We start from the raw sequence: 19,349 nt of genomic DNA on the forward strand, positions 1-19,349 counted from the left end.
AGAGCTCGCCCGGCGAAGAGGACGGAGCAGCAGCGGCCGAGACAGCCAGCGCAGCGATGAAGGCGAGGACAAGCCTGGAGAACATGATAAATAAGTGAATCGAAGGTGAAGGAAGGAAGGATTGCAGGTTGTTGAGAGGATGATTTAGGGGAAGGTCGTTGGCTTTTTATACCTCTCTTGAGTCTATGAGCAGCACCAGAGCACCCTCGACGAGCGACATGCCCGCCTGCGTCGAATAGCTACTATCGGTTACGAGGTTCACACAGAGCTGTGAGCTGTAAATGTGCCTTGTCGCACTAATTATTGAGATACACAGCCCTCCGACCGGTGCGGATAGGGAAACTCGTGCAGACGCCAAAGTGAAGACCGGATTTTACAGCTCCTGAATACCAAACACGCCAGGCGTCTTTGAGACCAGGAGAATGCTGGTGGGACCGATATCTATCGGGATGCGGCCGGTGAAAAGCGTCGTTTTCGACGACGGACCTGCAATGTCACCTGTTCAACAGCACCGTCGCGCGCGATTGTCTAGAACCACTGAAAGTCTTCATCATTTCGTCAAGCTGGTAAAACATAGACATCCGCAACACTCTTCTTGTCGTCAGAGTTCGTCTCCGATTCTTCATCGGCCTTCTCCCCACCCATCATCACCAGCTTCCCACCAGCCGCTTCGCGCGCATCGTTGGCGTCGGCGACCGCCTCGAACGAGTCGTCCATCCGCGGCACGGGGAAGACGAGGCAGATGAGGTAGTACATCACGCATGCGATGGCGTACGTGAGGACGAAGCTATAGGGAACGTCAGCCACGCTGTCCCGCTTGATAGAGAGAAGAAAGCGTACCCGATGTAGAATAGTCGTTGTGAGGTCTTGCTGATACTTAAGGGTTCGCTGGCGACGCTGTTCGCGAAGCCGGGCATGCAGGGTAGCAGTGAGAGAATCACCACCGAGATGGCACGCCAATTCCAGCCCTATCACGGAGATATGAGCGCGTCTCGCTGACTAACGACTCTTAGGACATACCATGTTGAAGTAGTATCTCCCGGTCGGCGCCCCAGTGTAGAGGGCCGCAAGCTCAATGTTGCCGCGCTTGACGAACTGAGAAACACCGTCAGAACAGAAGTCCGCCTCGACGAGCGATAACGCACGTAGTAATCCATAGTGAGCACCGCCGCGATCGGTGCGAGCCAGTAGCCGTAGCCCGAAAGGAACGTCAGGAAGGCCTTCGCGGATACGAGGATTTCTGATAGATACAGCGATCAGCGCAATGGTTGAACATGATAGGACACAAACATACTCCAAGGGACGATGCAGACGCCGAGCATGGTACCAACGAACTGCCCGCGTCTAATCGTGAAGTACTTGGGGAAGAGCGCTGTCATATCTGAGGCGAATGGTAGGGAGCTTCGGTGAGTACGCCTAAGTCAATAACAAGAGCGAACAGTCAGGGCCGAAAGCAACTCACTTGATCGCTAGGTTCGTCCCGACATAGGCGAGCGCAAGTATTGACGCCAGGAGGAAGATTCCGAAGCGCGCGCCACGGTTTTCGGACTCGGGATATTGGTCGAGCATGTAGTCGAGGGTGCTATGGCGAGGTTAGATAGGATGTCGTAGGGATGAGCAGGTGTACATACTCCCACAAGTTCCAAAGCGGTGTGCCGGTGATCTTCTTACTTGCAGAGGCGACGAGAATGCCATACAAGCAGGGCAGTGCGGACGCAATCGGATATCCTGCCGCGTGGTCAGCGTGCAAAGCAGAGTGCGGTGGATCTCAACTCACCGATCAACGTCGTCCACAACTGGTCATTGGGATGCCTCGCGTAGCGAGCGATGTCTCCTTGGTTGACCGTGACCGACGACGCCGTTCCAAGCCCCGCATTGAAAGCCTGCAACACGAGCCACGCCTTCGTGTCCGTGGACATCTTCGCCTCGGGGAAGACCGTGAAGTCGACGCCGCGCGCCTTGACCATCCACCTGTCGAGTTTGTTAGTCTCAAGATGACGAGGGAATCAGTGTATAGAGGCACCAGATCAGCAGCGCGTGCATCACGATGAAGACAAGGATGGACTTGACTTGGTAGAAGTACCGCAGGTCGCGCGCGTGGATGAATGACATGCTGCCGAATACGAGCATGAAGATCCAGACTAAAAGGTTGGATACCGTCAGCCAGAATACTTCGGGCTTTTGAAGTGAACACTCACATGCAGCCATATCCGTAGACGTGATTCCTGCGCTGGCGGGCAGAGCGTTTGGCAGATCGCCCCAACGAGGCCAGATCGCCTTGATGGCTACACTGACGAGCCTTCCTCCGTAGTAGCTGTTCACGCCGTTCCACACAATGCAAACAACCGCCCTATGGTACGATCAGCTTCAGATTCTGTTGTAGCATGAGTTGCTCACTCACCGCATGAAGATAACCATGTAGCTGCCCCACACGCCGAAGGCGGACCGCGCCATGACCGGGAAGCCGATATGGTACCGTGAGGGACCGCGTCCACTGCAAACGCGTCAAACAATACACAATGGGATCAGCGATGTTCACTCACTTGAGCACAATCAGAATGGTGATGAACAAGTGCGCAAAGGCGAGCGCTAACCATGCGCTAAGCGGCGACAAGCCTAGCGTGATAGCGGACGAGCCCGACGTCCACGCGCTACCGTTAGCAGCATCTAACAAGTCTGAATCAGCCACCGAGTCATCAAGCTCCGAAGCAGAGCGCACGCACGAGACAGCCAGAACGCCAGGTAGACGAACGAGTTCCAAGTCCGGTCTTTTTGCGGGCTCGGATCGAGGTCAACGTTGCTCCACTATGGGTAGTCGGTCAGTACGCTTGTTCAGACTTGATCTTAACCTCGAGAGGAGATGTGAAAGAAGATGACCACCCACCTGATGCTTCTCCGTCTGCACAATATCCGCCTGCTCGGACTGAATGGCGTGGAGGAAGGCCTTGCGGCTGCGGAAGTCGGAAGGGCGGATCCAACGCATGACCGGTTCGTGGGAGGGTCGAGCAGCGTCGCGGGGCTGGGAGCGAGCGCCACGAAGGGAAGCGTCGTCTCCTTGTATATGAAGTGTTCAGAGCCCTCGATAAAGGGCGGGATACGCATCCCGCTCGAATGAGTGGGTGAGATAAGTGCGTGATCTGATAGGCTTCCATCATCGCTGATAGCCTTGGGTGTGGATGCTGACCATCTTGAGTTGGCGCGTGTAGTAGGGCGCACCGAAGTTGCGTTGACGGTCACGACCGCTGATGCATTCGAGTTGAATCTCGCCTCGAAGGCCTGCGAGGAATCACGGTCCCTTGCTGGCCAGATTGGACCGCACGATATGCACAAAAAGGGACAATAAGGCGTGTTAGAAGCTTATCGCAGGGCGCGACCTGGGCTCGGGGACATGAAGACGCTGGACAAGGTTCAACAAAGCTTGGCAGCGTCAAAGGCGAAAGAGACCCACCTACCTCCCGGGCCCCATAAAAGCGAAGTTGAACTTCGAGGCCAGTTGCTATCACGCGTGACTAGAGAAGCGTCGGCCCTGCCTCCCGACGACCTTGCTTGCATGTGACACGCACGCTGCGGTGGCCATAGTTCATCCTCAAGGAATATTTGCCGACGTTCAGAGCTTGATCCTGTCTTATGAAAAGGCTTCATGATACTCTGCCTTCTGTTTCTCCACTTATTCGGGCTCGCTCAAACTTACTCTTCGCTTCGAGTCTTGTTACCTCAGCTTCGACCGAACTATCCGAGTGTTTGTTTTAACTCAATGCTCATCTGTTTTCGTTGCTACTGTCGGTGTGTGGAGAGTCTATACGGAGGACTCCTCCGGGCCCTTAGCTATTGGACGCAAAGACGTGGGTAGTTGTATATGGGTTTCATCTGTAATTACTTCCCAAAAAGGCACCCATTGTATGTACAAACACGGCCGGACGCTTCGCACCACCCTTATTTACCTATTACTACATGTACACGGCAGCGAGTGTCCTACATAGCGCCGCGTGCCGAGAACTGCAACTGTTCTTCAACTCTTACTCTCATCTGCCTCCTCTTTATCGCGACACGAGGGACGAGCATGGTTCTGGGTTGGGTCACCGTCTCGCACGTTACTGACGAGACTAGATGACGCGGCATCGTTAAATGAGCCCAACACAACTCTACTCGTCTGAGAACCACTTAGATCTGCGTCGCGCTCGCAGGATCCCGGCCGCATCACGTGGGGCACGTGGGGCGCACCCACAGCCGCCCACATGCGCGCGGACCGGCCGACTGAGCACTGTAGCAGGCAGCAGGTCCTGTCTCAGGACTCAGGAGAAGGGCCTGAAGGGAATAAGTGCAGGTCAGAGCGTCATCGAGTGAGAGAGAGAGGAAGAGGAGGGTGGGCAAACGAGATATGGCTGCAGGAGCCTCGAGCCGATGGAAGCAGAGCGCAGAGGTCGACGCGCTCGCCACCTGCGTAACCGTCGCCGCGATTCCTTCGGACGCGGCGACGACACTCGGCTATTGCCAGTTCATAGCGCCTGCTTCACTTGATTCGTTGATCAACTTTTTACTCCATAAATTCCCTGATAGAGATCGTCACCTTGTTCGGAGACGAGAGAAACAGAGATAACCGTCATATGTTTGGACTTATTTGTGAAATAGGTTCCGCCCAAAGGCACCTGAGTAAGACCTTGCAAGCAAGGTAACTGAGAAAGCGATCAGGAATGGCGATGACCACGCTTGAGAGACAGCATATATGATCCAACTCACCTACTCGTATAGTCGAGAACTGCGGGCGTCCACTGTGACTCCAGACGGTGAGTACTTACATCGAGATCGAGAGGAAGACAACGCGATGGCGTGAAGCACGTAGATCTAGTCACCCACGAGGATACGTTCTCGGGTGCCGAAAGTGGAGGGGCGGAGCCAAAGGTAGAAGAACATGAAGATTCGTGACCTATGATACAGTGCAAGATGGTAGCATACAGTGGAAGACCCAGTGGCGACGTTGGAGATGACATGAGAGTTCGTAGAGCGCGTCAAGCTGCTCAGTAGTCGTCTTCTGGGTAGTAGATGCTGTCGCTGAGGAAGGTGGAGTTGGCATCGGCGAACTTGTTTGGACGAATAGCGTATTTGGAGAGTTGGTCGATGTTCACGCCCTGGGCGCGGAAGTCGGGCAGCGTGTATGCCTGTAGCGAGAGATTAGCGGCCGCGGTATGGAGAGGGGGATATGGTGTACGCACGGGAGGAGAGAAGTAAGGGTCGTTGTCGCTGAAGGTCGGCCAGTCGGCCGTTCCGTCGCTGCGCCCCGAGTGATCGGCGTACGCGCCGGGCTGCTTTGAGCTAGACGCAGCGGCGGACATGCTACGCGTGGAGGGGACGGGGGACGACTTGGGAGACGGCGTCTTCTTGTTCCAGTCAAAGTCCGGGTGCTCCTTCTTGAACTGCAGATGTATCTGCTGCGCCTGGCGCTCGAACGGCAGCTTCTCCGCGTCCGACATGTTGTGCCATATCGTCGCCGCCTTCTTGCTGATCCCGCGCTGCTGCTTGTCCGACGGCGGGTGCTGGTTCGCGATGTACCACGAGCGGAAGACGATGAACGCGTTCGGCGGGCGCTTCGCCTCGGCGCTGGGGTCCCGGCTGCTCGAAGGGACTGCGCAGGATGGGGTAAGTGCATGATCTGCGGACAATGCAAGGTGGGGACGCACCTGCATAGGGCTGGGAGCTGCGGGACATGGTCTCGGGCGCGCTGTAGCGGGACTGCTGCACGGGCATGTAGAGCGGGCGGGGAGGTTATGGGGGTTGTTCGGTGTCGCTGAAGTCGCTGGGACCGCTGCGCTGTGCTGTGGGAGACATCCTGAAAGCCCAGTTTTTATACGCGAGCGATTCCGCCTGCAGGACTGCCATAGTGGTCGCGCGCGAAAGAGTCAACTTTCTATACTCACACTCGACCGTCCTCATGTCCGTTCGTCACACACGAGGCGCCGGCAGGACGCGGCATGGCACGAGGCTGATGTCCTTGTCCCGTTTTGGTGAGCGAGGACCAGCAGAGCGAGCTTGTCATTGACGGAGGGTGCCACAGAAGCCGCCTGGGACAAAGCAAGGAGTGGGGTCCGGATACGATCATCATCGATGAAGGCGAGGGTGCGTCTCCGGGTTACGTTCCCGTCGTGAAAGTATGGTGGTGTATAGACAAGGCTGATCGTCAAAGGAGGCGAGACAAGTCCGCCCTAACAAGAGCACTGTCTGCCCGACCGTCAATCGAAGGTCTCGATAATTGAGGTACAAAGGCCAGGGGACAGATGAACAGTGACTCATCATAGGCACAAAGTTCGACCATGGTGCACCTGCCTTGGCGCTTTGTCAAAAGACTCAGACTACGATCTCTGTCGATCGGACAGTACAGGCTTACATAAGTTAGCTACTATGTAGAGCTCTACGCAGTTCCCAGCCTTTCTTGCTGGATGCTTGAACGAACGGTTGGGTGGCGCTATCGGGAAGATGCCCGCTGGTGTGTAGCTGACCTTGCCTGCGGCTCAACACGCTTCACTAGCCCGCTTTCCACCAGGATTCGCGCAGATCAATAACTCGCAGTTGAACAAAGACAGGCCTGATAACGTGACCGCCACGCGTTGGATTCCCCTTTAGGGCAATGATGGCGCAGCGGGCGCCCTACATAAGCAGCGCGTGCTTGCGGTTTGATGGGCACCCTCTCTTGTCTCTTGCCCTCATCTTCCACCCTCCATCCGCGTCATCCGCCTTCCTCTCTTCGACCTTTTCTACTTCGCTGTCGACACCGACGCCGACACCGACACCGACACCCACGATGGCTCGCAAGTGCCGTCAATGAACTCGAGTCGGGTCAGCCCAATGCCAATGCAACGACGGACGGGCAGCCCAATGGTCCGCCACTCGGATGGTGCCGCAAGAACTCGTCGCCAGTCTCGGCCACCGACATCTATCAACGATAAGGTATCCCTCAAGCTTCCAGTGGCGCGTAAGGGCGGGCAATATTTCCCGAGGTAGCTCAATGCCATCGTGTTCGAGCTCCTCAATGGTGCGCATCCCGACCGGAACATGCGCTGTCATCACTCACCTTCTGCGTCAGATCTACCCAGGTATGCGGCAAGTACTCGCGATGCTTAGCAAGTGCATCAATGTCTCCTCGAGCCGGCCCAATGCCACAGCGTACGGGTAGCTCAATGGTGCGCCACTCGCCTCCTTCGCTTGACCTGATTGCTAACTTTGCGCCAGATCTCCCTCCCTCTGACATGGTCCTCAACCTCACGATGCATCCCAAGTGCGTCAATGTATAGTCTGTTGAGCCCAATGCAACGTCACCCGGGCGGCCAATGGTGCGCTACTCAACCAGTCTTCTTGGCCCCCTTGCTGATCTTCGCCTATAGACCTCACGGTATATAGTCTCCGACCCCTCGGTGCCGCGCAAGAGCATCAATGCCCCTCGAGCTCGCCCAATGCTGCAGAGATCGGGCAGCTCAATGGTGCGTGGCTACCTTTATCGCACAAGCTGTCGGCTAACCGCTATCACCAGATCTACTCGCGCCGCCTCTGGAACAACCAAACGTGTCAAGCCCTGACCGCTAGGTGGCAATGAGGACTGGCCACCGAAGTGGAGATGCCACAAGGCTCGACAGTCCCGCAATCACTCCCACGCTACGACGTATGCATTGCCACCAATGGCTCAGAGGCACAACTAAGACTAGCACAGGTGTGTTCGCTCGATTGCAGTTTGTTTTCCACCTGGACTGACACAGTTCCAGGGCTCTGCGCGATGCTCGATTAAGAGCAACAAGACGACCAAGGACAGGCGGCGTCCAATGTCATATCTTTCGCGCGGCGACGCAATGAGGCCGACAGGCCAATGCTCTCGTTCGCTCTCGAAGTTTGCAAGACTCGGATTCGGACTCGTCAAAGGACCGGCGCACAAGGCGCAATGTGCTGCTTATTGACCGCAGGGAGTCGCCCTCCGCATGAATAAAGGCGGACGATTATACACAATGGCGTCCTGTCCCAATCAATTATTTTATCTTGACATGTTCGGTACGCCTCTCGCTACGCATGTCGTGGGCTGACAAGTCTCCCCAGAACATGTTGACCTCACCTTCGTGTGCGCGCTCAGCCAATGCGCGCTTCGGCGCTCCAGCAGAGGCGGGTTATAGCTCGTCGGACGGTCACTTCGTAACTGGACCTCATTGCCACCCCGGCAGCGGTGGATAATAACTTCCCTCCCGTCTCCTTCTGGAGAACTGCTCTACGTGTACTCTTTCGGCGGAAGTTTTCTGTCCGTGTATGTTGTGAATGCTTGTATGTTGTTGGGTGTATCCCGTGAAAAGTAGATGTTATGGACATTTGATCCGCGCGTGGCGCGGCGGAACGGTCGCGTGATCTTGGCGTGACCGCGAACAACGCGTCGATCAGACTCGGAGCGCCCTTGTTTCCTTCCCGAACCACCATGCCACCAGCGCCAGCCTCCTCTGCTACCACGACTTCCCTGCACCAGCGACTCCACTGTCCTATATCTGGTCCGAATTCAGAATTAATTACTGTGCAGTTGATAGAGGAGAAACCTAGGAAGATAGAAGAACCTCAGGCACGTCCCGTCTCGAACGATAGGGTCACTGCAGCTCATCGGCGACAGTTAGGATGTATGGAATGGCTCTGGGGCCTTCCTCGTGGAGGTTTGTCTTACTATCTATCGTCGGAGCAGAACATGATCTATTGTGCGTGTCATTCGACCCGACGAAATCCCACCTATAACGCGACCATAGTTCGTGAGGACATAGCAGAACTCTACGCTGGCGCTGAGTTCACCCTTGCACCTACGTTCAAACTCTACTGCGACATCATGGACTTTCTCAAGCATGCTGGCGTCGTCGATCGTAGTGAGGAGGACGAGTCCCCCCGCCGGCCTCTGACTGCGGTGCGTTGCCCGTAGCATTTCGCTTGCACTTGTCTGATCAACGAACCAATTATCTAGCTCTGCCCCCCTTCTGACCGGTACCGCTACGTCTTCATCCCCTTCACGGAGGCGGCTCGTAAGCTACAGTCCGCGTTCAAGATGCAGCCACAAACGGAGGACGACATGAACGGGGGCGTGCACCCTATATATGATATACCCCTCCTCCCCGGCAGCGACCAATTCCCGATAGTGGAATGCCATACCCACCCGTTCTCGATCTGCAACTTCGGCCAGGAGGCGTTCGACCACCGCGATTTTGGAGGGCGGATCGCCTCGCAGTGGGCAATATGCACCAACTTCGTGCTGCGTCAGTGGCGATATCCAAAATTCACCGTCCCGCAGTGGTTCCTCGACGCGCCAAAGAAGGGAGCGAACGACTATGAGGTTACGGCCTCGGAGAAGTCTGGTTATAGTCTGGGATCGTTGATCAACTCACTGCAACGCGCGCCCGGGGACCTGGACGAGATACTCAAGGTCAGCGAGGTGGATTATCCTGAACTCCGCCAGATGGTCCTCGAGTGGTTTGAGCGGAACAAGCAGCCCTCGAAGCTGCGGCGCTCGAAACGAATAGCAGAGCGCATGGCGCGCGCGTCCTCGTATGGTTCCGCCGCGAAGCGGTCCTCGCATAGTTCCGCCACCAAGTCCTCCTCGCATAATTCGCTCGATCCCGCACCCTCGCCCCCCCGCCGCCGCCACCGCAAGGCATCCCCGTCAGCGCGCGCATACGATGTCAACAAGGAGCGTGCGATCCCCCCATGGGTGCAGCAGAACGGCCGCTTCCCGACGGGGGAGTTTTCGAGCAACGACTGGGCGTTCTTCTACTATTCGACGTCGCTCGTGGGCCGATTACCGGATCGTGAAAGTGGCTCCTGAGCTCGGTCTGAGGCTTGAAGTCACCTCGTCGCTCACCGCTTCGATGCGTAGTCGCTTCGATGCGTAGACGCTTTGGTTAGCTCTCGCTTTGCCTAATGCAGTCTCAGGACAAGCCATCCCTTTGGCCGCGCAAATCGGATGTTCATGCACGGCTCGGCTCGTCTCTCGTCGAAAGCACGCCTCCGTGGTCATGACCGTCCAGCATCACGGTACGCCGCGCACCTCTCATCAACTTGGTCTCACGGCGTTGCACCTGCGGTCGGTCTCCAGCGGACTCGATGCGGCGCGCTTGGATGCCTCTGCCGCTTGCGCGGATATGGGGTTGGGAGTCTTGAAGCGCGCAGGACGACGCCAAACATGGCCGCACGGTGTGGGGGCACCGTGAAATACGCGAAGTCCTACCACGACCTCAACGGTTCACCGACGAAGATTCTTCGCCGGTCAGTCGCGATCGACCGCCATATCATCCGCCGACGGGAACTACTCCTACTCGGCGGGCTGGAGGACCATGCACCTGCGCTGCCTCAGCCCCGCATTCCATCGCGTACACAGTCGCCTCGTGCGACGCGCGCGCCTGACTGTCATCGTCCGCGCCACTCACAAAGCCTCTCATATGTCACAGAATACAACGCAGATCTCTGAGCGTCTGCTCAGATTGCCCCGCATCCCCGATGCACCTGCGCGATCTCAGTAATGCCACTATCGGGGACTGCCCGATGCGGGAACAAAGCAAGACAGTCAGATCTCAGAAAACAAGCGGGTCGCGTAGATCTTGAAGACAAAGCAAGCCAGCGAGATCCCTCTGTTTCGTCCGAAGCTGCGATGCGATCTTGTAACCCGGTAAGAGTTTCCCTTTGTGCGCCGAACGAGGATCGATAGACGGAAGAGGAACAATAGACGGGTACGATTGACGGTAACTGGGATACAAGAACTATGGATACAGTCAAATAGGGAACATAATACAAGAGACTCCGATAGTAGGAAGGCATTGAAGATCGTAAGGGCGTAAAATGTCGTCAGAGGTCGTGAAGGTGAAGTATAGTACGATGGAGGGCAGCCGCAACCGATAGAGGTGAGGCGAGCGATTGCTTTACCACGAGCTTCCGTCGCAGAGGAAGGTATCGTAGGCGACTTCCTGCCTGTGCGGGAGGATAGCGAACTGCTGGAGCTGAGCAGCGAACTCCGGGCTGCTGGGGTCGGCTGTGGGGTAGGGGTACACCTGAGGGTGCGCGTCAGCGTCGTGTTCTACAGGAGCCGTATGCATGTACACACCTCGTTGCAAAAGTATGGATCGTTTGGAACGTAGGGGGGCTCGGTCTGGTAGAAGGCTGGGTCCTCTGGGATAGGCGCGGGCTCATCTACAGTGAACGCAGCTGGCAGCGTGAAGTCATCCTCGGTGAAGGTGACGACTGGGGTGGGCGCGCCGGACTCCCAGGAGCTCGAAGTGACGGAGGTGGTGCTCCAGGAGGAGGGGGAAGGGGAGGGGACGCTGAAGAGTTCCACCTCGCTCCAGTCGATGGTCGACGCGTCCGAGTTGGTGATCGGCGAGGCTGGCGCCGCCGCACCGCTCGCAGCACGGCCGGACTTGGTACGAGGCGTCTTTGAGCTGGACGCAGCGGAGGATGGGGAGGACTTCTTGGCGCGGGAGCGAGGGGACTTTGAGGAGGGCGCCTTGGGCGTATTCCACTCATAATCGGGGTTCTCCCTCTTGAACCGCTCTGCGATCTCCTGCGCCTTGCGCTGGTACGGCAGCTTCTCCGCGTCGGTCAGGAGGTTCCACGTCGCCCCCGCCGCCTGGCTGAGACTGCGCTGGTGCTTCTCTCCCTCATGCTTCGCGATGTAGTCGGAGCGGAACAGAATGAACGCGTTGGGCGGGCGCGCGACCTTGGGCTTGCCATTGTTGTCGAGCGGGGCTGGGGAAGCAGCGTCAACAAAGCAAGATACGAAACAAAGCAAGGCGTGAACGCACCTCCATACGGCCTGCATCTCCGCAACGCGGCGCGCGCGGCGCTCGATGTGGACTGCTGAACAGGCATTGCGAGGGATTGGGGAGGTTATGGGGGTTGGATGGAGTCGCTGAAGGCGCTGGAGATGCTGCGATTTGCTGGAGATGACATCCTGAAGAGCCAGGTTTTATACCGGGGGAGCACGATCGCCATAGTAGAGGCGCGAGAAAAGCGACTTTCTCTATACTCACACTGGAAGTGCCTCATGCAAGTTCGTCACAAACGTGGCCGGCCGTGCTCGGCATACCCTTCCTTGGGACTGCTTGCCTCGATATGGCGGGAGCGTGGCAGATCGCTATCGACAGAGGGTACCTTCTGACCATGCAAGTACAGCGTTACATGCAAGGCAGATGCAAGGAGGGCGCCAGGCGTGGGATGGCATCGATTTATGCATGAGTGCTCCGTCATCGAGGTATACGAGGTGTACAGCAGTCGTGCGTTTACATACAGAGCTGTATTCTGTCCAGTAACCAGTGACTTTCGCAGCAGAAGGAGGCAAAATGGGTCACGACGAAACTGTAGCAAGCCAGGGTTGTTTGCTGTAACGGTGCGATCCGATGAACGTGGGGGCGGCAATGATGGTCACGGTCACGAAGTTCAACTGTGACGGGTGCATGTCGCCCACTGAGCACCAGAAGGCGGGCTGGGATGGAAGTGATTCGAAACCACTCACTTCATTTACGCAGCAGTGATATATTCGACTCTCCTGGCAAGGCATTATTTGCCCGCGCCGATCCGGAAGCGCATGTCGATGTCGTAGGCCCAGAGTGCTGCTGGATAAGGCTGGCGCGTTCCGCGTCGAAGCCACCACTGCGTTCGTCAATGTCGCCGCGCTCGTCCATGTCATCGCCGTGCTCCAGAAACTCTATTGACTCCGTCGCAGACGTCTCGCTATTCCTTGCGAAGTTCATTGGCTTGGAGAGTTGAGCGGAGGTGAGCATCGTCTCTGCCGTCGAGCGCTTGGCCGCGACGACGAGGAAGACGAAGGTGGGGTATATTCCCTAAAGTGTAGGTGAGTCAGAAGTAGAGACTCATCGGAGGATAACAAGCGTACTGCAATATTATGCAGCGAGTCGATCAGGGCTTTGTAGAAGACGCTGTAGTGGTAGAGCTGCAGGGAGCGCGGCGATCTAGATTCTGTATCGGTATCTATCTGGACGAGCAATTGACGGGCGGCGTACCTCCAATCGTATATCAGGCCTACGTATATCGCAAGCTTCGAGGTGAAGGATTGGTTGAGTGGAGGAAGCAATACGACCGTTCAACGTACCCAGAAACCAAGGTAGATCAGTCCGGACTCCAGCAAGAGCAAGAGCACGCCTTGGATCCGAGACTTATTCTCAGTACCCAAGGATTTGCTGATATAACGCCAATAGTACCTATGAGAGGGAAGGCATCAACAACGCGCTTCACGACGAGATTATCGGAGTGTCTACCAAATTCGAGCGCCTATCAGACCCGTGCTAATGAGGTTCGTGGCTATGAGCGGGGTTGCCATCGCTATGGTGGGCGTTCGTGGGCCATCTGCATCGTACAGTGTCGCGCTGGTGAGAGTCGGTATGACTTCGACGCCGACGCCAGCTGAATTGATCGTCAATTCCAACTTTGCGGCTCGCAAGAATGAGATGGCGCACCAATGCTCGTAACGAAGCAGAACACAAGCACGCATCGCGCTACACGGCTGTCGGGCCAAAGGACCCATGCACGCCATACGATGACCAGGTCGCTCAGGAGATACTACTTCGCGTGAGCCCAGAAGACGAGAAACACAGCGAAGGGCAGCAGCTCACATTGATGCGATCCGCCACTGACAGGACCGAGGTCAAGACGTGCAGACGATCCAGAGCCTCGTACGAGTATTGATCTTCAGTCGTCAGACGAGTGCAGAAGAAGAGAACGAGCGCTATTGCGGCCATAGTTGAGGAGAGGAAAAGTATGATTATGGGGACTTGGACTATCTGCGGCGTATGCGACTGCCGCCTGCAAGCATGGGTGAGAAAAGTGATTTGGTGCTCCTCTATCCTGCGTCACTTACGCGAGGGCGCTCGCAGCGGTGAAAAAGAGCGCTGTCTGGACCCCTGGACAGTCACGAAGCTTAGCTTGAGGCGGCGACACTGACAAGGGTGTTCATAACTGACCATATAAGCCGAGGTCAACAGCAGCAGTTACAGTGAATTTCCTGAGACAAGAGAGATCGTAGAACATTTGCTGCACGTGGGGGAACGGTAGTAGAACATGCGTATGGCAGCCTGACAACGTTCAGATCGTCATTCGAAGGCTGTGCGTGGTAAATGAATCCTGTCCGCAGAGGGGGTATAGGATGAGCAGAAAATGGGGACGGCGCTGCGGATATGCAGATGGTCTAAGTGCGTCCCACCTCCAACGTCGCAAGAGGCAAGTTCAGTTGGCGTCAAGTTGGCGTTCTGAATTCGAACCGTGGGAGAGCCCGGATGATGGCGGCCACGTGCCTAACCGGCCGTTTTCGGATGTCCTGCTCGCCGTCGTCCTTCTCTTCCCCGACTTGACTATATACTTCGACGACAATGAGCGCGACGTGGCGTGGTGTTTTCACGTACGTCGCTGAGACCTGAGGCCCGCTCTCGCTGCTTACCCAAGAGCACACACAGCTACAACAAGTTCACCGAGATCACGGCCCGCGCCCTGCGCGCCTCCTTGAAGGAGGACAAGCGCATCGCCGCGGAGAAGCGTGGTCTCACTGCAGTGAGGTACCAGAAGTGGGAGAATGGCCAGGGTGGCGAGCAGGTGCGCATCCAACCGAAGCAACGTTGAATTTTCGTCTGACGCGATCGCGCAGGTGCTGCTCAACCAGGAGCCCGCAGCGAAGTCAACATAGACGCCGGTTCACCGCCGCGCCATATATCGTCGTGTAAAAGCATCGGTGGTTGGAGATAATCAATCTTTACGCACTACCATGGCGTTGCGATACTTGAAGCCGCAACTTGTGCCGTCGTCCTCGACGCCAAAATTGGACGAACCATTGCAGTCAACACGAACTCTTTTGATGCCAGCCGACGCGAACGCGATGCGGGTCTGCGCATTGCTTATGTGCCCCTGCTACTATAGCCAGTGCATATGCTCCGGAGGTGAGCATATAATGCGAGCCTCTGTATATTGCGTTTGAGTGAAATTGCGAAGTCGGTCGCAATCTCAGTACATGTATGGCGTTTACTTTCTACTTGTACGGCCGGCGTCCATGCCTGGTAGAGGTCTCCCGGTCAAGATCGGTGATTGACACGACATCCGACGGGCGCGACTGCAACGTCGCGCAATTCGCCTGGACAGCATTTCTCTGCACTGCACGTCATATGGTTGTGTTCATCTCTTCAAAAGACCATCACGCGACGACTGCTTGAAGGACTATTGAAGTATAGGTGGCTCGCTCTACGAGGTAGTGATTCTGATACTGAGGCGAACATAGCCCGATGCTAACGAGGATCACTATGCCTGCGAGTTGTATCTGTTCATCAAACCTGTGCTGCGACGCTTCCAGCACTTTACCCAACGCCGAACGTGGCCTCAAAACACGACGCCCCACTGACGCGGCAGCCGCGGAGGTCGTCCGCTAGCTCGTGACCAAAATGATATTCCTCGCCAAGTCCAGCTCCCGACACACTCAAAAGCAGCCACCTCTGATGATGCACAATACTGAAGCTCTGTTCCCCCCAACCCATGTCCCGCGCCGCCTTCCGACTCTCCCGCACCACACGGACGATCCTCTACTCCACCCTCGTCGCGAACGCCGGCGTGGGCGTCTACGCCTACAAGGAGGTCCGCCGCCTCGAGCGCGCGTACCCCGAGCACTCGCCTCCGCCCTCCTCCCCCCTGCGCACACCGACAGCTAGCGGGCCGGACTGGTATGCGCCCAACAGGGAGATCTACAGCCCCGATGGCGAAGCCGTCGAGTTCTACGCGCGCGTCCCTGCCGACTTGTTGCCCCGCGACCTCAAGGAGGCGTCCCGCGCGTGGGCGGATGCGTGCTTGCGCAGTCGACTGATGCGGCTCGAGGGCGACCTCATCAGCAAGTCCGCGGGGAAGGAGAATCGAGAGCCCCACTGGGAAACAGGAGAGGAGGTCGTGGGCGGCGCGCTAACCATCGTGCACCCGCCGGACGAGAATGGATACGCGCTGTACAAGTGGCGGCTGCCGGCGGAGCCCGTCGAGTTCTTCGAGAAGATCGCGCGCTGGGGCTATCCGTGGCGCCTGATGGAGGGTGGACGACACGAGACGGTGGTGAAGCTCTCTGAGGACCCAGAGACGGTGCTGGTGGGTTTCTCGGCGGGGCATGACTACCATCTCTTTGGAGGGGATGGCAAGGTCATCCCGCAGTGGTGAGTGATTCTTGATTCTCGCCGAATCATGCTACAAGGTCATCACAGGGTCGAGCGTGCTCACCGAGCGTACGGCCGACTGGTGCTGGAAGAAGGCGTAAAGGAGCTGTACAGGCGCGCGGGGAAGGAACCGCCGAAGTGATAGCAGAAGGCCACGACTAACACCCTATACCACTGTGTTACCAAATATCACCCATCTGCGTATGTGCATCCCTTGCGGGAAGAGATTAAATAATCAAGGCCAGCTCTGTACATCAGTATGGAGTAGTCCGTCAATGATTGTAGATATTCCAGCTCTGGAAGGGTTTCGTCAGTTTCCAGTGCTAACCGAGGTTCAGGAGGCTCACCTTTCGCCACCCCAACCCCCAGTGCTCGTTGATCGGCCCATCGATGCCGAACGACACGCCCTTGAACCACCAGAAGCACGCGAAGATGGTGAACGCAATGCCACCGAATGTATACAGCTTCGTCTTTTCTGAGAAGCGGCGCGATGAGAAGATGAAGTGGTCGAGCATGTGCCCAAGCATCAGCACCGCGAAGTATAACGTTGGTAACTAAGCGAAGTCAATGAACACCCAGGACCTTCGACAAATTGAACTGGACTCACGTAGTGGTGCAAGTATGTCACACGGCCCATTATCAAGAATGGCACTACGAGAGTCAGCACGGAACTTCAGGAATAAACGACACGTTACTCACCATAGTGCAGTGCCCAGCCGAAGAACGCAATCTTGCCGACGTACAAAAAGTGGTCCCACTCCCTCGCGTCCATGTCCACATAGCGTCGTTGCTTACGCAGGACGTAGACTCCCAACGCGAGCACGGCGCCCATCAGACTCAGCGTGCTTCCCCACCAGATCACCGGTGTTCCCAGCAGGTAGTACTTCGTCTGGTTATCGCCCCAGCCGCACATGCGAAGGCCAAGATGCAAGAACGGCCAGTCGAAGGGCTTGCTCGCGAGGATGTCCTCCTTGTCCGGATCTGGCACCAGCGCGTTGTTGCTCGTCATCATCGCCACATTCAGGTGCCAGAAGTCGCGCAGGAACGGCGAGCGGTAGAGCTTCATATCGCCAGCCGGGAGCCGGTCGTTCCAATGGCCCTCGACGTTCCAGTACGTGTGCGTGTCCTTCGGGTTGTTCTCCTTGTCGCACGAGACCTCAATCTGCTTGAAGCCCCACTGCGGGAGCACGGCGTTCGCGGCGCGCAGGTAGCAGTTGAGCACCTTGTGCCGGAAGCGCAGACGCGTCGTGAGCGAGTGCACGCGCGGAACCTGATCCTTGCTGCCGGCCTTGACATCGTCGACGATCTCGACGACCCAGTAGTCGTTGTGGTCGCCGACGGTCTGGTTGCCGTAGCCGGCGACTTCGTAGTTAAGTTTGGTGACTGGGGCGGGGATGGTGTGCGAGTGCAAGTTGCGGCCGGTAGAGACGTGCTGGAGGCGAATCACGTCCCCGTCCTGAAGGAAGCGGATCTCGGGGTCGTTCGGGTTGTAATCGGGCTCTTCCCAGGTAGGCATGACGTTCCACTCGTTGTTGTTGTCCTTGTAGTGGTAGCATGTGACTTGCTGCTGCTTGGATCCCGTAGGGAAGGTCTGGACATGCGAGTGAAGCAGTCCGCCTCCGTAACCGTAGTTTTTGAGAGTGATCTTCGAACCGAAGGCAACCTCTATACAGAGCGTGAGCATGAGCTTGAGCCTCAGTAACCTAGACGCACCGAGAGGGTTCTTCGCGAAGTCGTTCCCAACGAGATTTGCCTGGAAAAGGGAGCTCATCTGAGCATCACCAGGACCGGAGTGGTTGAGGACCATGAAGTGAATTTTGAAGGACGCCATGAAGACCAAGATAGGAATGACGATGAGGCATGCTATTCGAGCGCCCCAATGCCATGCTTGCTCGCGGACCGACATGCGCAAATCGCCAAACTTCTCCCACAAGTCCTCGATGGTGTACAAGCCGACGAGCGCGGTCACGAATAGCCCAACCATCTTCACACTGGGCAGTGTCAGCAATTGCACGCGCATCCATTCAGTTGGAGATCGCGTACCTCGTCACCAAGCCGATTGATACTCCGGTGAATGCAAGCCACATCCACCAGTCGAACGAGAAGGAGCTGCAAGTGAATGAGTATAACTCGGAGGGGCACGTCCAAAGTCCACGTACAATTGTTGTTGATTGTGAAACTTGGTCAGGCAGAAGACGGTAAGGAACGTGAAGAAGAGGAGCATCGAGTCGAGCAATATGAACCGTGATATTGTGAGCCAGCCGACGTCGAGCAAGACCATGAGGGTAACGAGATGGCACGCCCACATGCTCATCCCGAGCTCGACGCAGGTGTACCAGGCCAGCGGGACCATGCCCACGCCGAATGTCGCGAGCATGACGCGCATGGACACGTAGGGCACGGTATCTGGGTACTCCGCGCCGCTCTTGAAGTCGAAGCCGCCGTTGTAGCCCGAGAGCAGACCGGCGAGGCCGACGAGCATCTTCCCAAGCGGCGGGTGGACATCGAAGTAGAACTCGCGCTTGAGGTAGTGGGAGCCGAATTTGCCGAAGTGGGCCTCGTCCCAGACGACGACATTCGACTTCCCGATGTTGTGGTAGCGCGTGTAGCAGGAGAGGAGAGTGTAGACGACAGGGGGCAGGTGCTCGATGTTCTGCTGCACGAACTCGCGCTGCGGAGGGGAACGAAGTCAGCGATGGTGATCATGAGTGGGTCAAGCCACGCACTATGGAGGTCGCGGGCGGCTGGTGGATAGGGCGGTTGCGACCGCTACTGAGGCGCGGGATGGGGCGGGCCTTGTTGTAGACATCCTTTCCCTCGTCGTCATCGTACGCGTCGCGCGCGGCGATGTCGTCCGTGCTCGGGTAGCCGATGCTGCTGGGCCCCTTGGGCACCCGCCTGCGTGCCTTGTCCTCGTTCATGTAGTGCAGGGGGAGCTCCTGTGCTTGTATTTCCTCGTAGTCGGACGATGACCGGGGCTCGCGCTCAAAGTCGACGGCAATCGCAGCTGGCGGTCGCATCCGTCCGCTTTTTGCCGAGCACGCGTTCGTTGGGCGCTCAACCGAGGGGGCGGCTGGGGTGGGGTATGATGGCGGCGCGGCTTGCGCGAAGTAGTAGTGGGAGTCGAAGACAAGTGTAGAAAGTCTTGTTGATCGGACTGCGGGGACACGTATT

The 19,349-nt window shown here is 57.0% G+C and overlaps 8 protein-coding genes across 8 annotated transcripts; 3 read left to right on the forward strand and 5 right to left on the reverse strand.

Moving 5' to 3' along the window:
* Nucleotides 1-558: 558 nt before the first annotated feature.
* Nucleotides 559-2,983, reverse strand: SCHCODRAFT_02484112 (uncharacterized protein; the record flags this gene model as incomplete). Its single annotated transcript, XM_003034740.1, has 14 exons — nt 559-787; nt 841-968; nt 1,021-1,095; nt 1,146-1,240; nt 1,295-1,416; nt 1,463-1,582; nt 1,632-1,728; nt 1,778-1,971; nt 2,024-2,141; nt 2,199-2,350; nt 2,402-2,494; nt 2,544-2,667; nt 2,724-2,805; nt 2,885-2,983. 14 exons carry the CDS (start codon nt 2,981-2,983, stop codon nt 559-561), a joined length of 1,728 nt encoding a protein of 575 aa, XP_003034786.1.
* Nucleotides 2,984-4,891: 1,908 nt separating this feature from the next.
* Nucleotides 4,892-5,902, reverse strand: SCHCODRAFT_02559562 (uncharacterized protein). The gene is made up of 3 exons (XM_003034739.2): nt 5,676-5,902; nt 5,211-5,620; nt 4,892-5,156 (listed from the first exon to the last, which is right to left on the reverse strand). Exons 1-3 carry the CDS (start codon nt 5,740-5,742, stop codon nt 5,016-5,018), a joined length of 618 nt encoding a protein of 205 aa, XP_003034785.1. The 5' UTR covers nt 5,743-5,902; the 3' UTR covers nt 4,892-5,015.
* Nucleotides 5,903-6,997: 1,095 nt separating this feature from the next.
* SCHCODRAFT_02683546 (uncharacterized protein) lies at nt 6,998-9,820 on the forward strand (the record flags this gene model as incomplete). The annotated part of the gene is made up of 4 exons (XM_050346757.1): nt 6,998-7,024; nt 8,489-8,708; nt 8,757-8,908; nt 8,966-9,820. The coding sequence occupies 4 exons, from the start codon at nt 6,998-7,000 to the stop codon at nt 9,818-9,820; spliced, it is 1,254 nt and encodes a 417-aa protein (XP_050203185.1).
* An 884-nt stretch (nt 9,821-10,704) lies between these two features.
* Nucleotides 10,705-11,999, reverse strand: SCHCODRAFT_02559566 (uncharacterized protein). Its single transcript, XM_050343747.1, has 3 exons — nt 11,790-11,999; nt 11,093-11,733; nt 10,705-11,039 (listed from the first exon to the last, which is right to left on the reverse strand). Exons 1-3 carry the CDS (start codon nt 11,854-11,856, stop codon nt 10,911-10,913), a joined length of 837 nt encoding a protein of 278 aa, XP_050203186.1. The 5' UTR covers nt 11,857-11,999; the 3' UTR covers nt 10,705-10,910.
* Nucleotides 12,000-12,189: 190 nt separating this feature from the next.
* SCHCODRAFT_02559570 (uncharacterized protein) lies at nt 12,190-14,207 on the reverse strand. Its single transcript, XM_003034738.3, has 9 exons — nt 13,965-14,207; nt 13,862-13,904; nt 13,617-13,806; nt 13,461-13,563; nt 13,263-13,407; nt 13,097-13,205; nt 13,008-13,042; nt 12,881-12,956; nt 12,190-12,827 (listed from the first exon to the last, which is right to left on the reverse strand). The coding sequence occupies exons 1-9, from the start codon at nt 14,029-14,031 to the stop codon at nt 12,501-12,503; spliced, it is 1,095 nt and encodes a 364-aa protein (XP_003034784.1). The 5' UTR covers nt 14,032-14,207; the 3' UTR covers nt 12,190-12,500.
* Nucleotides 14,208-14,369: 162 nt separating this feature from the next.
* Nucleotides 14,370-14,616, forward strand: SCHCODRAFT_02662203 (uncharacterized protein; the record flags this gene model as incomplete). The annotated part of the gene is made up of 2 exons (XM_003035554.1): nt 14,370-14,398; nt 14,454-14,616. 2 exons carry the CDS (start codon nt 14,370-14,372, stop codon nt 14,614-14,616), a joined length of 192 nt encoding a protein of 63 aa, XP_003035600.1.
* An 898-nt stretch (nt 14,617-15,514) lies between these two features.
* SCHCODRAFT_02683550 (uncharacterized protein) lies at nt 15,515-16,317 on the forward strand (the record flags this gene model as incomplete). Its single annotated transcript, XM_003035553.3, has 2 exons — nt 15,515-16,175; nt 16,224-16,317. Coding segments are annotated over 2 exons (755 nt in total), but the record flags the coding sequence as incomplete, so codon positions are not given.
* SCHCODRAFT_02608656 (glycosyltransferase family 39 protein) lies at nt 16,292-19,291 on the reverse strand. The gene is made up of 8 exons (XM_003034737.2): nt 18,902-19,291; nt 18,335-18,846; nt 18,219-18,284; nt 17,889-18,166; nt 16,875-17,840; nt 16,783-16,826; nt 16,523-16,729; nt 16,292-16,471 (listed from the first exon to the last, which is right to left on the reverse strand). Exons 1-8 carry the CDS (start codon nt 19,193-19,195, stop codon nt 16,448-16,450), a joined length of 2,391 nt encoding a protein of 796 aa, XP_003034783.1. The 5' UTR covers nt 19,196-19,291; the 3' UTR covers nt 16,292-16,447.
* Nucleotides 19,292-19,349: the final 58 nt, after the last annotated feature.

Source organism: Schizophyllum commune, assembly GCF_000143185.2.
Source record: "Schizophyllum commune H4-8 unplaced genomic scaffold SCHCOscaffold_1, whole genome shotgun sequence".
Lineage (NCBI taxonomy): Eukaryota > Fungi > Basidiomycota > Agaricomycetes > Agaricales > Schizophyllaceae > Schizophyllum > Schizophyllum commune.

Coding starts and splice junctions, on each gene's coding strand:
- SCHCODRAFT_02608656 (XM_003034737.2), bottom strand. CDS start 19,195: ATGCGACCGCCAGCTGCGATTGCCGTCGACTTTGAGCGCGAGCCCCGG. Junction 18,847..18,901: donor AGCCGCCCGCGACCTCCATA/GTGCGTGGCTTG, acceptor TCCCCTCCGCAG/CGCGAGTTCGTGCAGCAGAA. Junction 18,285..18,334: donor TTTCACAATCAACAACAATT/GTACGTGGACTT, acceptor ATTCACTTGCAG/CTCCTTCTCGTTCGACTGGT.
- SCHCODRAFT_02559570 (XM_003034738.3), bottom strand. CDS start 14,031: ATGTTCTACGATCTCTCTTGTCTCAGGAAATTCACTGTAACTGCTGCT. Junction 13,905..13,964: donor TGTTGACCTCGGCTTATATG/GTCAGTTATGAA, acceptor GTGACTGTCCAG/GGGTCCAGACAGCGCTCTTT. Junction 13,408..13,460: donor CTGCTTCGTTACGAGCATTG/GTGCGCCATCTC, acceptor CGATCAATTCAG/CTGGCGTCGGCGTCGAAGTC.
- SCHCODRAFT_02559566 (XM_050343747.1), bottom strand. CDS start 11,856: ATGCCTGTTCAGCAGTCCACATCGAGCGCCGCGCGCGCCGCGTTGCGG. Junction 11,734..11,789: donor GAGATGCAGGCCGTATGGAG/GTGCGTTCACGC, acceptor CTGCTTCCCCAG/CCCCGCTCGACAACAATGGC. Junction 11,040..11,092: donor ATCCATACTTTTGCAACGAG/GTGTGTACATGC, acceptor GCGCACCCTCAG/GTGTACCCCTACCCCACAGC.
- SCHCODRAFT_02559562 (XM_003034739.2), bottom strand. CDS start 5,742: ATGCCCGTGCAGCAGTCCCGCTACAGCGCGCCCGAGACCATGTCCCGC. Junction 5,621..5,675: donor CAGCTCCCAGCCCTATGCAG/GTGCGTCCCCAC, acceptor CATCCTGCGCAG/TCCCTTCGAGCAGCCGGGAC. Junction 5,157..5,210: donor ACCCTTACTTCTCTCCTCCC/GTGCGTACACCA, acceptor CTCTCGCTACAG/GCATACACGCTGCCCGACTT.